The following is a 13,948-nucleotide window of genomic DNA, read 5'->3' as shown; positions in this document are numbered from 1 at the left end:
TCAGTGAATCAGTCATTAAGCTGGATAAAAATAATCATTTCTCAACTTTTTCAAAAACACTCACTCCATGCAAACACGATCGATCCTGATACTGTTTCGCCCTTCCCCCTGCTCAGCTTGGGGAAGAAAAATACAAAAACGACGCTTTTAGGCATTTTAAACAACTTCACTACATTGAGAATGTGTGTGTGTGTGTTTTGTTTTGTTTTGTTTTTTCCCAAAAAGCCAGCATGGTTTTCTGTCATTTCCATTACGCTGAAAAGGACATACAGACATCCATCGAAATCAAAAGCAGGGAAAGCGGACTTACACTTTTCCCCAGATGCTAAGTGACTGCAGTGGCTAAGGTCATGGTCAAAATTCACAGCTCGTTTAAACTTTCCTGGCTGAGCCAACAGCTCCGATCATGTTTCCTGATCCTATCTAAGTGGATTAAAACTGCAGGAGTTTCTCGCTGTCAGATCAGCAGGAGGCTATTTCAGACCCTCGAACCGCAGTCCGCATAGCCCGCAGCGGCGCATCCTCCAACCCCCGACTGTGCGTGACGCTAACCTTTCCACGCGTTCTTCTCCAGCCTTTCCCACACCCCCCACAGCGGGTGCGGCCAACTCGGGACCCACTCCGCCCGCGCCCGCCGGGACCCCCGCCTGCTGTCCCCGCCCCGGCCGCCCTTCCGCAGTCGGTGACTTCTGCCTGACTCCCCAAAGTGGGGGGAGGCGACGAAGGGAGGAAGACTCCCCGCCAAGGGCTCTCCAGCCCGCACAGCGGCAGGGCGATGCGGGAGAAGCGCAGGGATGCCGCCCGACGCCAGAGCCATATTTACATCGGCTGCTGCTTTGCCAAAAAGCCGACTTGTGCCCAGTAATATTGCCTTTAAAGGAAAAAGAAAGGACCTAAGCACTAAAGCTGCTGCCCCAAATCTGCTCGCGCTCCGGTATCCTCGCCCCAGTGCCCCAGTGGGAGGCTTGCACGCGCCCAGCCCGGGACAGGTACACCTGCCCGCAAGCGGAAGACGCGGGCGCCGCGCGGCCCCCACACCGGGCAGCGGTCGCCGGGACCCGGCCCCCAGCAGCTCCCGCTGGGGCTGACAGCCGAGGCGCCGTGCCCCGCACAAACTTCCTACCTCCCAGGCTGCGGGGACCGACCCGCGGGCGGGCGGGCGGACGGGGGGCGGCACTAGCACCCACCGTGAGACTCACATGCACACGGGACCCCCAACCCGCACCTGGCCACAGATCTAAAGGGGACGCAAGTGGTGGAGCCTGGGCGGCCCGGAGGGCTGGGGGCACACGCCGCGAGGCTGGGGGCTTCGAGGCGGGCGAGCAGCCCGAGGGCCAGGGCTGGCTCCGGCTCCCCGCCCCGCAGCAGCTGCAGCCGGAGGAGGAGGGGAACGAGGAGGAAGAGGAGGAGGAGGAAGGGGACCGCGCGCCGCAGCCGAGCCCTTACCGAGTGGTTTACCCCCCACATCAGGACGCTGAGCAGCGGGTCGCTGGCCCGAAACAGCTTCACTTTCTGCGCTACGAAGTGCTTCTTCTTGGTCTTGGTCTTGCTCGCCAGGACGGAGGACCCTAGGTTGCCGGGGGTCGCCATGGCCGCCTCCTATGTCCCCTCCACCGCCGCGCTCCCGAGGCCGGGGACCCGCCCTCTCTACACCCTGGCCCGGGGAGGCAGCCGCATCCCCCCGGCGGCGGCCCTGGCGCGCCGCGCTGCGCTCCGCCCGCCGCCGCAGCCGGCGCGCTCGGCCCCGCTCGGCTCGCTCCGCCCGCTCGGCCCGGCAGACTGCGCTCTCTTCGCTCCCCGGCCCGTATCCCGCGCCCGCCGCGGCTCCGCGCTCAGCCCGCGGCTGGACCCGGCGCGCGGCGAGCGGCTTCCGCGTTGGGCGCCGGCGTCATGACGCAGGGGGCGGGCGGGCAGGCGAGAGGCGGCTGCGGCGCCGCGGGCGGGGCACTGGGTGCGGGGCGCGGGGCGCGGCAGCCGGACCGTTAGGCTGCGCCTTCCCGCCCCGGCTCCCCTGTAGCCGGGCCGTCCCCTGTGCGCGGGCCACCTCTGGGCGTTCGCTCCCTGCCCGCGGAGGAGGCCGTGGGTTGCGAGCAGGGAGCCTGGGGACCCCGGCCAGGCGTCCGCTGCCGCTCCCCGAGGAGGGAGAGGACAGAGTGGGCAGAGTGAGGAGGTTGGGGAGGGGAGCCCCCAGGCGTCGATCAGGCGAAAGAGGGAGGCTCACGCGCTCACCCACGCCGCGAGTCAAGAGACCCAGCCAGGTGTGAAATGCTGTAGGGAGACCAGGGCTTCCCAGCACCAAGGGGAAGGACCCGGGCACATTGCCGGGTCAGTCACTGAAATGAACTTAATACCTTTGTACCATTAACCGTCTAGCCTTTCAGACCCTCGATATGGGCCTCCTGGAGTCATTCAAGAGGGAAACTCCCACCTAATAGGCTGGGCTGTCACTGCCAACCCACTGCGTGCCCGGGGCAGGAACCTGGGACCTCATCGAGAGCCCTTGGCTTAACCAGTAGAATCATGCCCCCAAAGTGCACCTTCTTCCAATCCATCACTATGGTACTTGCCATCCCTGCCTGTTTTCCAGTGCACTCACCGTCCACGGAAATCTGTTCACCGTCTTCCTCCAGATACACCTAAATGTAGCCCTTATTATGTTGAGAATACTTGGCCTACCTCAGGAAGCTGCCATTCCAAGTATGCCTAAAACCCTGCTGCCTCCATATCGTCCTTGCAGTCGTCGTCCTGTGCTATTTACTCTGACCCAGCTCACCAGTCCTCACGGAATAGGTTCTTGGAAACTGTCACCTTAAGCACAACAACGTATAACAAAACCAAATTTGCCATAGGCTGACATATAAAAAAAGAGTTAAGTTCCTACAGCATTATTTCCGTATTACAAAAACATCACCGAACTTCAAAGACTCAAAACACTTATAATATTAAACATTAAAATAAATGTGAGCTATACCTCTTTTTTATTTTTATTTTTTTCCCTTGAGATAGGGTCTCACTGTGTCAACCAGGCTTGGGGGTGCAGTGGTGCAATCACAGCTCACTGCAGGCTCTACTTCCCCAGACTCAGGTGATTCTCCCACCTCGGACTCCCCAGTAGTTGAGACTACAGGCGCGCACCACCAAGCCTGGATAAACTTTTTGTATTTTTGGTAGAGATGGGGTTTCACCATGCTGCCCAGGTTGGTCTTGAACTCCTGGGCTTAAGGAATCTGCCCACCTCGGCCTCCTAAAGTGCTGGGAATACAGGCGCCAGCCACTGCACCCGGCCCACCTACATTTTTTAAAGATTGATAAAAACAAGATAATGGTTTGCCAAATTTCTGGTGATTCAGTGAGCGATGGTTGCTGTGGTCTGGGTTAAATCAAGGAATAAGTGTTTGCAAAGCAAAAGTTGCTTGTAGGACCTGCTGCTACCATGAGATTCAAAAGCAATCACAAATATGGTAGCTGAGTGCCCTCCTATCTCATTTATTGTCATGCATTTTTTATGATTAATGTACACTTACATATTTTTATTTTACAGTCATTTGTTTCATGGATTTATTCATTTTTCCAACTCATTTATTCCAGTTCAAGGTCACAGATAGTGGGAGCCTATCCCAGCAGTTCAGCTTGGGCAAAAGGTGGGAACCATCCCTGGATAGGATGCCTTCTGTTGCAAGACACACACACACACACACACACCACACACACACACACACCCCTACACTCGCTTAAACTGGGACCATTTAGGAAGGGGGCAGTGATTCATGCCTGTAGTCCCAGCACTTTGGGAGGCATGAGGCAGGTGGACTGCTTGAGCCCAGGAGTTGGAGACCAGCCTGAGCAATATGGTGAAACCCCATCTCTACCATAAATACAAAAATTAACCAGGCATGGTGGTACACACCTGTAGTCTCAGCTATTCTGGAGGCTGCGGTAGGCGGATTGCTTGAGCCCAGGAGTTGGAGGCTGCAGTGAGCTGTGATCATGCCACTACACTCTAGCTTGGGTGACAGATGGAGACCTCGTCTCTTAAAACAAAACAAAAAAAAAAAAAAAGAAGAAAGAAAAGAAAAACTACTGGTATCATGTAGACAAGCCTATGAACTGAACGTGCGTGTCTTTAAGATGTGAGAGGAAACCAGGGTACCCAAAGAAAACTTGCAGACATGAGGAGAACCTGCAAATACAAACAGTGGTCCCGGCTAGAAATCCATTTTTTTCTCATCAACATTATAACAAAACCACGTTGAACAAAGTGACAGTATTTGAGGACCTGCTGTAAGTTGTCTGTTGTCATTATTACTCCACTCAAATATAGTAGATACCTTCTGTGCCCTTGGCAGACTGCTTGGTCCTGTCAGGGAGATGAAGGATGACAGGCCATTATCCCTTTAGGATCTTGAGTCTCCTCAGGGGTTGAGGGGAGGTCATGTGGTCACCTTCATTTGCTCCTATTCTTTCTTTGACTGTTTTTTAAACACAAGTTTACCCCCAAAGTCCCCTCGTCGTAATTTCCTGCTTGCTTTCATCCAAAATGATATCTGCGTCTCCAGCATCAACCATCACTACTCTTAGTGGTTTAAAAAAGCCCAAAACCTGAATTTTTAGTGAAACATCATGGGACTGAGCTGTAGCTCTCCCACTTTCTTGAGCAAATCACTTAACCTCTCCCATCCTTGGGTTCTTTATGTTAACAATAAGTATCATCAGACACAAATGTCACTTTAGGAACTATTTTGAACCTAGTAATATAATCCTGCCGTACCTACTTTATAGGATGTTTGTTAGAATCAAAATCAACAGTAGATAATGGCCATGAAAGCCCTTTGTAAACCAGACAACACAATAGAAAATGTAGAGTGCTTGCAAGTAACTCATAAACTCTCCCCCGACCCCAGAGAAGTGCCTGGTTGCACATTTGTACATCACTTTTCCACAGGCATCTTTTAAAAGTGTCTAAAACCATCTGGGCATGGTGGCTGACACCTGTAATCCCAGCACTTTTGGGATGCCAAGGTGGGAGAATCACTTGAGCCCAGGAGTTCAAGAGTAGCCTGGATATAATAGTGAGATCTCATTTCTACCAAAAAAAAAAAAAAAATTGAATTAGCTGCACATGGTGGTATGCATCCTGTGGTCCCAGCTACTTGGGAGGCTGAGGCAGGAGGATCACTGAGGCTGCAGTGAGCTATGATTGCACCACTGCACTCCAGCCTGGGCAGCAGAGCAAGACCCTATCTCAAAAAAAAAAAAAAAAAGATATCTAAAACCAAGTTTGACATCTTTCCCCATCCACAAATTACTTTATTTCTTGTATTATATTATATTGGAAGTGGCATTCATATCACTCCTGATCCTCCTAATTCAAATTAATCCTTCCACCTCAGTGCTTCCATAGCATTTATTTGTTTCATAATAGCTATATTATACTTAATTTTATATTAATAATGCAAGACAAAAGGCTTGCTGCAACTGCCAAAAAACTGAATTTAGTGATGACAGAGTGCTGAATGAGGCTAGAGGAAGAGGAGATGGATATCTGTTGTCAGGAGAGGCTCCTCCTTAGGAAAGCAGCAATCTGTGGGTGGATGCAGAGGCCAATAGCACCATGTGAGAGACAGATAGGGGCATAGTGTGGTATTTTTAGGTAGTTATGAGGAGACTTGCAGGTTTCAAAGAACAGAATTTTTGGTGATTTAACATGTTTTGAATGGCATCTAACACAATGCCACTCATAAATACATCATTAAATGATTGATTGATTGATTGATTGATTTAATTTATTTTTTTTTTGAGACAGGGTCTCACTCTGACACCCAGGCTGGAGTGCAGTGGCAAGATCACAGCTCACTGCAGCCTTGAACTCCTGCCTCATTAAATGATTTTGCCAATAACCTTTCACATTAGCTTTGTGCTCTGTGGAGTGTATGTGTGATGCAAGAGTTCTAGAGTCACAGAAATGACCTTAGCTCACGCCTGTCATCCCAGAGCTTTGGCAGGCCAAGGCAGGAGGATCGCTTGAGCCCAGGAGTTTGAGGTTACAGTGAGCTATGATTGTGCCACTGCACTCCAGCCTAGGCAACAGAGTGAGACTGTCTCTAAAAATAAGAAAGAAAAGGAAAGAAGAACGAAGTGACCTCAAAATGTGTAATCCAATTCTCAAATTGTATGCATTTGATAGACGATTGAGATCTAGAGAAATGTAATAAGTAATTTATTGGGCAATAAGAAACTTTGAAGGCAAGGACCATGGTGTACCCGCTTCTAGGGCGTCTCTGTGAACCCTGAATTCTCCCTTTCCCATAGCAGCTGTGGTGAAATTTTGGTGAATAAAGAAAAAAGGAATATTTTATCTCTCATAACAAAGTTACATGTAAAGTTTGCATAGCCAGAAAATGTTTTGTGCAAGGTTCCATTCAGAAATACTTTGTTAGGAAATTAGGTTAGACATAATATTTAAACTCGAGGGCTAGATACTACATGCGGATTTAGCCACTTAGCAATTCGATCACTGTTTTCCTTTGGAGTTTGCATGCTAATGAGACAAAGTGTATGTCTTGCTTGTTCTTGGTTCAGCCCACCTGGTTCAAGCTGCTTACCTTGTCAAGGGTTGAAAAACCCAAACCATCAACATTCGCCAAGGGTCTGGAAGAGAAGCATAGATCTTCCTTCTCTAGAAGGAAGATCAAGGGAGTGTGACTTCAAGAAGAGCATGTGGTTGTGTCAGTCAAGAAGAATGCCATGCCCTCCTCAACAGCCACATCCTTTTGCATTTGGCCTGGTGGGATGTTACTCATCCAGATGGCAAACCCATCACAAACGGAAGAAAGGCTCCAGCAGCCAAGTTCACTAAGAAGAAAGAAGTTCATGTCAAGAAGATTTAAAACGTTCCCAATACTGACTTGGTTTTATTTATTTATTTATTTCTGAGATAGGGTCTTACTCTGTGCCCCAGGCTGGAGTGCAGTGGCATAATCATGGCTCATGGCAACCTCAACCTCCTGGGCTCAAGTGATCCTCTTGCCTCCCACCTCCCTAATAGCTGGGACTGCAGATGCACACCACCATGCCCAGCTAATTTTTGTATTTTTTTGTAGAGACAAGGTCTCGCTATGTTGCCCAGGCTGGTCTGGAACTCTTGGCCTCAAGTGATCCCCACCCTTGGCCTCCCAAAGTGATGGGATTATAGGCGTGAACCGCTGTGCACGGCCCCCAATACTGACTTGTTTATGCTTCTTGTTGTGGTTTTGTTTTTGCTTACATTTACTATAATCAACTTTATTTAGTATAAATAACTTTATTTACTATAAAACTACATGGTGTAAATATTATGTTGCCTAAAGTATACAAGACCAGAAGTAGAGGTCGAATAGGATAGATGCTCTGATTTTTTATATTACCCTTTTTAATAAAAAATACTATCAATTGAATAATTCCAATTCTTCCTTGAGAAAAGGAAACTGGTAGCTTTTTTGACTTAGTGCTATTTGGAAGCTTTGTGCTTTTCCTTGCTTTATGAAGAGATCAGAGCAAGATGTGAGACAATTCCATTCATCCTTCTACAATGTCACCTTGAGCTTTGCCATGCAAAATTATTATGTTGGAAGACCATTCTTAAAGTGCATAAGCTGTCAAATCTAGCCAAAAGGCAATAAGTAAGCTACAGATGCAATAAATGGGCTCTAAAAATTCAACTGTGACAAGTGAGTTACTTTTTGGGGGGATAAGCTATTGACGTGATGCAGCACGGCTTGCTTTCTGGGAGTTCCAGGGGTCTGGCTAAACTATCCAAACCCTTCCTGGACTGGCTGCGGTTTAACGCCAGCCAGTTGGGGTTTTCCTCTCCAATTTAAATATCGATGGCCAGTTGGGGTTTTCCACTCCAATTTAAATATCGATGGTGATTCTTCTGGCTTCTGTAGCTGGCTGGGACTTCCTGGACAGTGGCAGCCATTCCAGGAATCTACCAGTTAGTTGGCACCTATCTGGTTAGCCTGACTTGGGGAGATTGGACTGGGAGAAGATGGAGTAAAAAGCAGGTAATGCACAGACTAACCAACCATTCCCCAGACCACCCCAACTTCTCCACTCCCCAAGCAGCAACATGAGAACTTGAGCTAGCCTCCCCCGCTGGAAGACAGGAAGCTGTGTGAAGGACATTATATCTTGATCATATATATCTTTATATATATATGAAAGGTTTCTTTATTATAGAAATGGAAATTTCAACATTGGGAGATCGCATGGCAGGATATAATGCATCCAATAAACATGATATTTTCACAGAAAATGTAATGACATAAAATAATCATGATATTAATATAAGTGAAAAAATAGGATACATATCGTATATATGCTACGGTTTTAATAGCACAAAGCTTTTTTAAAAAAGCACAAAGCTTCCAAATAGCACCAACACCTATAATCTCCGTACTTTAGGGGGTCATGGTGGAAGGCTCTCTTGAGGCCAGGGGTTCAAGACCAGCCTGGGCAACATAGCAAGGCCCTATCTTTACAAAATAAAAATTAAAAATTTTTAAAAAGTAAAAAGTGTATAATAAGATGTGTGTGCATGTAAAACACTGGAAGAAAACAGAGCATACTTTTGACAGTGCTATATCGGGGTGCAGTTAGGGTTATGGATGATTTTTAAAATATATTTCTGCATTTTCCAGATGTTATGGATGATTTTTAAAACATATTTCTGCATTTTCCAGATGTTATAAGATGCATATGTGTTACTTTTATAATAATTTTTTTAATGCAACTATCTTTCCTAGTTAAATAAGTAACACAGTAATGTCATTTAACATACTAACCCAATTCCAATAAGAGACCAGCATTTTCACTTGCTCCTTGCTATTTATAATAGTTGTTGTAAGATTTAGGCAATAGCGAACTAAGCCTGTGGTGAACAGACCATTTTCCTATATGTAGGAGAAAGGGAACCTCCCGTGTTCGCAAAAAGTCCTTATGCAAGTTTACAAATTGTTTACCCATTGGGCATCATCTTCCCAATGCATAGAGCCTATGCGTTTTTCGGGGACCTAGAAAAAATTTGAGATGTGAAAACAAAAATTTTGATTACAAAAGAAAACTGCAAAAGTGATATCAATAATAACATTTGACTAAATGTTGCCAAAACATAATACTGCCAAGTTTATTAAATTTAAATTTAGTATTTAAAAAGTCATTACGTATATAAACAATTTGTGACTTAGCTTTTCTTATGTTACAAGTATGCATGATGATTGATAAAAAAGATAGTAAATAGCCAATCAAAAATTAAATGTTTGGCTGGGCGTGGTGGTTCATGCCTATAATCCCAGCACTATAAGAGGTTGAGGTGGTAGGATTGCTTGAGCCTAGGAGTTAGAGACCAGCCTGGGCACCATAGGGAGACCCTGCCTCTACAAAAAATAAAACATTATCCAGGCATAGTGGTTGTGTGCCTGTGGTCCCAGCTACTCGAGTGACTGAGGTGGGAAGATCACTTGAGCCTGGGAGATTGAGGCTGCAGTGAACTGTGATCAGTGGCACTCTAGTCTGGGTGGATTGAGATTCTGAATCTCCAAAAAAAAAGAAAAAAAGTCATAGCTAAACATTTTTAGAGCAAAATTATAAAAATCTTTTCTAATGTATTTTACAGCAAAAATGTTGAATTAAATGTGGACTGTGAATGCATTTTCATATGTTTGATACACTGAAGGGTTGGAGCCTCCAAAAATAAGAATGCCCAGCCCTTAGGAGACTTTTTTAAATGGCTGCGGGGAGGAAAGATTCTATTCTGTGTAGATCAACAAGGTCCAGACAAATTGGTGTGACCTTCAGACCTGAAGCCAACACTGAATGCCAAGACCAGGGGAATTAGAAGATTTTACACTTGATCTTAGCCAAAAGGCCAAGAAGCAAAGGAATCAGAAGATTTTAGCTTGAGCCTTTTGCCCTGGGCAAGGGAAAAGTCCAGAAGCAGGAAGCAAGGAGAAAATTCAAACTAGCTTCCCTGCCTAGAGCAGTGCATAGTGGGAGATCTCAGCCACACCTTCATTTGTGCCTGTTTTTTTTCAGCTCACTGCAGCCTTGCACTCCTGGGCTCAAGCAATCCTCTTGTCTCAGCCTACCAAAGCGGTTGGGGCTCCAGGTGTGAGCCACTGTACCTGGCCTTATTTGTGATTTCCACATTCCTGCAATCAAGGGGCACTCTTAATTTACGTGCCTACTGCTCTTAATGGGAAGGTACCTAGAGGGAAATCTCACCTAAAGTCTGCTTTCATGGAGTTTTTTAATTCTAAAATATAGTATACACTGTACTGATGGTACACTGAAGAAAACCTAGAGAAATAATTGATGTGCATATTTGAAAAGCATCTAAAAAAAATGTGACTTGAGATCAGCGTAAGAAAAGGATCACAGTCTTCTTCACGCCTCTGTGTCCAGTGGTCAGGGATGGGGCAGTTCCCAGGGTCTCCACTGCCCTCAAGAACCAAATGGAAGACACAGAACAACAGCTTTGAGAGTTAGCCAGGGACTAAGGCCTTGCTTTCCCAGTAGCGCTGAGGGTATGAGTTGGTGAACCCTGTGTGGTTCCTGTTCATCAACCCGGGAGGAAGAATTGAGGTAGGTGAGAGGAACAAGAGGTCCCAGAGAGATTCCTGGTGCTACCCAGTCTGTTTCCACTTCCTCCTCACCATTCTCAGTTCCTGAAATTTGCGGTTGTAGCCTGCAGAAGCAGCCCCAGAACAATCACTCAGGAGGCCCCCACTGCAAAGGCATTCCTAGATCAGTCTGTTACCCATACCTGTGCTCCCAAACCTGGGGAGCCTATCCAGTTTTACCCCAGTTACATAGAAGTCTGCAAATCCACGGAACCCTCTCCTGTCATGTGTGCAAACATCATGAAATTCTACCCCATGAGTTTTGTTTTGTTTTGTTTTTGAGACAGAGTCTCGCTCTGTCGCCCTGGTTGGAGTGCAAAGGCGCAATCTCTGCTTATTGCACCCTCTGCCTCCTGGGTTCAAGCGATTCTCCTGCCTCAGCCTCCTGAGTTCTCTTAGTTTTGGATTTCAGTGCCTGATATAAAGTGCTGGCTATTTTCAATTAATAATCTGGTGCTCGTCTTGTCACCCTCAGACATGGCCCTAGTCAGTTTCGAAAGTCTCATACAATCTCAGAAGAGATGGAATTGGGCTTGAGGGTTTTTTAGACTCTGAAAAACACCTTTTCAAAAAAACACCCTTCCATACTTTTAGCACTAGCTAACATTTGAGTGTTGCACTAAAAGGAAGTTACAGATGAAATCGTTGTTACATAAAATTCTAGGTCCGAATTTTAAAGATAGGGGACTCTTGATTATTCACAATATTCATGCCCCTGGTTTGTGCTTTCACCTTAACTATGGGATGGCTCCTCCTTAGAGGTTGATGCCACAACTAACTTTCAATGAAGAGTCCTGTTTTTCCTTTACTAACTCAGGCTTTTTCCGTTTTAGTTTTCAAATTCAAATTTTAAGTAGGTCATATTACTGGTATTTAAACACTTGATAAACTAGAACTCAGGGACTAACTTGAAATCAGAGGTACGTTTATTACCATTTTTGATTACCATTTTTGCTCATTCATTCATCACATATGTGTTGAGGTCCTAGAAGATTCTGAGCATAAAGTTGAGTAAGACACATCCCTTGCCTTTGAGGGGTGCATAATTAAGTAGGGAGGATAAAGCTGTAAGCCAGCCATTTCCAATGCAATATGGTACCTTCTATAGCAAGACAATAGAGATAGGGCTGTAAATGCTTAGAGGGAGGAAGAGGCACACGATTAGCATGTGGCGTGGTGGCTCACATCTGTAATCTCAACACTTTGAAAGGTAGAGTTTGGAAGATCACTTATGGCCAAGAGTTGGAGACCAGCCTGGGCAACATAATGAGACCCTGTCTCTACAGAAAAATTTAAAAATTAGCTGGTCATGCTGGCGTGCACTTACAGTTCCAGCTACTAAGGAGGCTGAGGTGGGAGAATCACTTGAGCCAGGAGTTGGAGGCTGCAGTGAGCTGTTAGCTGTGATCATGCCACTGCCACTCCAGCCTGGATGACAGAGCAAGACCCTGTCTAAAAAAAAAAAAAAAAACAAAAAACCCAAACAGCACAGAATGGCATCATAGACTAAAAAGGGAAAGTCCCTCCTCCGTCTCCTCCACTCCTGCTTTCCATTTCTTAGATCCTTTCACTTTCCCTCCAATCCCTTCCCCTCTGTTTATATCTGAGTGGGTCAGGTCATTTCTATGTACTTACACATATATGTACATGCACTAATATATGCTTACTTTTTTTTGTTTACTTTTTTTCCCCTGGGTTGTGATCCTCCCACCTCAGCCTCCTGAATAGCTGGTACACACCACCACATCCGGCTGATTTTTATTTTTTATAGAGACAGCGTTTCACTATGTTGCCCAGGCTGGTCTCCAACTCCTAGGCTCAAGGGATCCTCCCACTTCAGCCTCCCAAAGTACTGGGATGACAGGCTGAACCACCACCCCTTGCCATATGTTAGCTTTTTATGTAAACAGAAATATACTGTACATATTGTTCTACAACTTGCTGCCTTTTTACTCAACACTGTGCCTTCGAGATCTTTCCATATCAGAGTAACAGGGACAAATCTTAATTATCACAAATCGCATCCATATGAAATTATAATTTTCTTCATCCATCCTGTACTTCATTTCACCATTAGCTCAGTTGCTAGCTGAATAGCAGAGGACTTGATCAAGTCTCTTCTAGATAAACTTGGTCAAATTCTGAGTTTTCCTTAGCCCCTATTAGGGAAATACTTAATGAAAGTCAAGTCCCCTCTCGCTAGGAGCAACGTGAGATGGGGGTAGGAGGCTTATGTATTGTGGCTTTGGGATGGAGACTGTGGATGTGTTTTTGGCCTGTTGATCTCCTCAGATTCCCCCCAGGTAACCTCCATCACACCATGGTCTCTTCTACCGAGGCCCCTGTGCTCTGGAAACTTCTCAGCTTGGCTCCAGTTCTCTGTGGGTCTACCCTCCCCTCTCAGCCACCTCTGCCTCCCTGAGAGATCACGGGGATTTGGGGCTGCCCTTGGCCCTTCCTCCTGGAACCTCAGTCAGCCAGTAACATTGCATGCTCTGGTCCTGCTCTGGTTCTTGTCAGTGGAGCTCAGCCTCCTGGGACAAACCTAGTAGTCAAGGCCTAGGTCTGCTCTGATGTGGGACACCTCCCGGCCCACACCAGGGCCAATTCTGCCACCGTCCAATTCTCAGAAACTCTCCCAGCTGCACCCAGGGTGTTCCCTACCTCTCTTTCTAAAAGGCACCACTGACCATCCAAGTATTCATCACAATCTATCATTTAAGAATAAGCTTTATGATCAAAAATCCTTTGGGTACTTGGCTTTTGGCCATACAGAAAGCTTTTGTTCATTTTTATTTTTAAAAGGTCAGATCTTGCAAGGAAAAACCTTGTCTTCCAAGACTATTATCTTCAATAGAAATAATAGTGGCACCTGCTAGAAATGGTGTTGTGAGGATTATGATTAATAGAAAGCACTTTCAATGGTGCCTGGCACATAGTAAGTGCTCAGTAAACGTTACCCTTTCTACTCATTCATTTAGCAAATACTTATTGAGCATCTGCTATGTGCCAGACCCTGTTTTAAGGACTGGGATAGTGAATAAAACAGATTAAAATACCTGTCCTCATGGAGCTTTCAAAGTAAAAAAATACGTAGTATGTTTGATGGGGAAAATAAGGAGAAACATAAAGTAAGGAAGGTGTTTAGATAGCATGAGCAGCAAAAGTCTTGAGGAGGAGACATTTAGGTAATGGCCTGAAGTTGGAAGGGAGCAGGCCATCCAGGTACATGTGGGAAGAATATTCCAGGCAAAGTACCTGCAAGTGCAGAGGTTCTGATGCAGAAAGCT

General features: G+C 46.3%; 1 protein-coding gene across 1 annotated transcript in view; it reads right to left on the bottom strand.

Moving 5' to 3' along the window:
• Positions 1–1,865, bottom strand: part of PIP4K2A (phosphatidylinositol-5-phosphate 4-kinase type 2 alpha) — a 180,271-nt gene extending 178,406 nt beyond the window's left edge. Inside the window, exon 1 of the mRNA XM_030819209.1 lies at positions 1,447–1,865. Within this exon, the coding sequence (XP_030675069.1) occupies positions 1,447–1,590 (144 nt within the window). The 5' untranslated portion in view covers positions 1,591–1,865. The remainder of the gene's footprint in view (positions 1–1,446) is intronic.
• Positions 1,866–13,948: the final 12,083 nt, after the last annotated feature.

This window comes from Nomascus leucogenys, chromosome 9, assembly GCF_006542625.1.
Source record: "Nomascus leucogenys isolate Asia chromosome 9, Asia_NLE_v1, whole genome shotgun sequence".
Taxonomy (NCBI): Eukaryota; Metazoa; Chordata; class Mammalia; order Primates; family Hylobatidae; genus Nomascus; species Nomascus leucogenys.
This window is presented reverse-complemented; position numbering and strand designations above follow the sequence as displayed.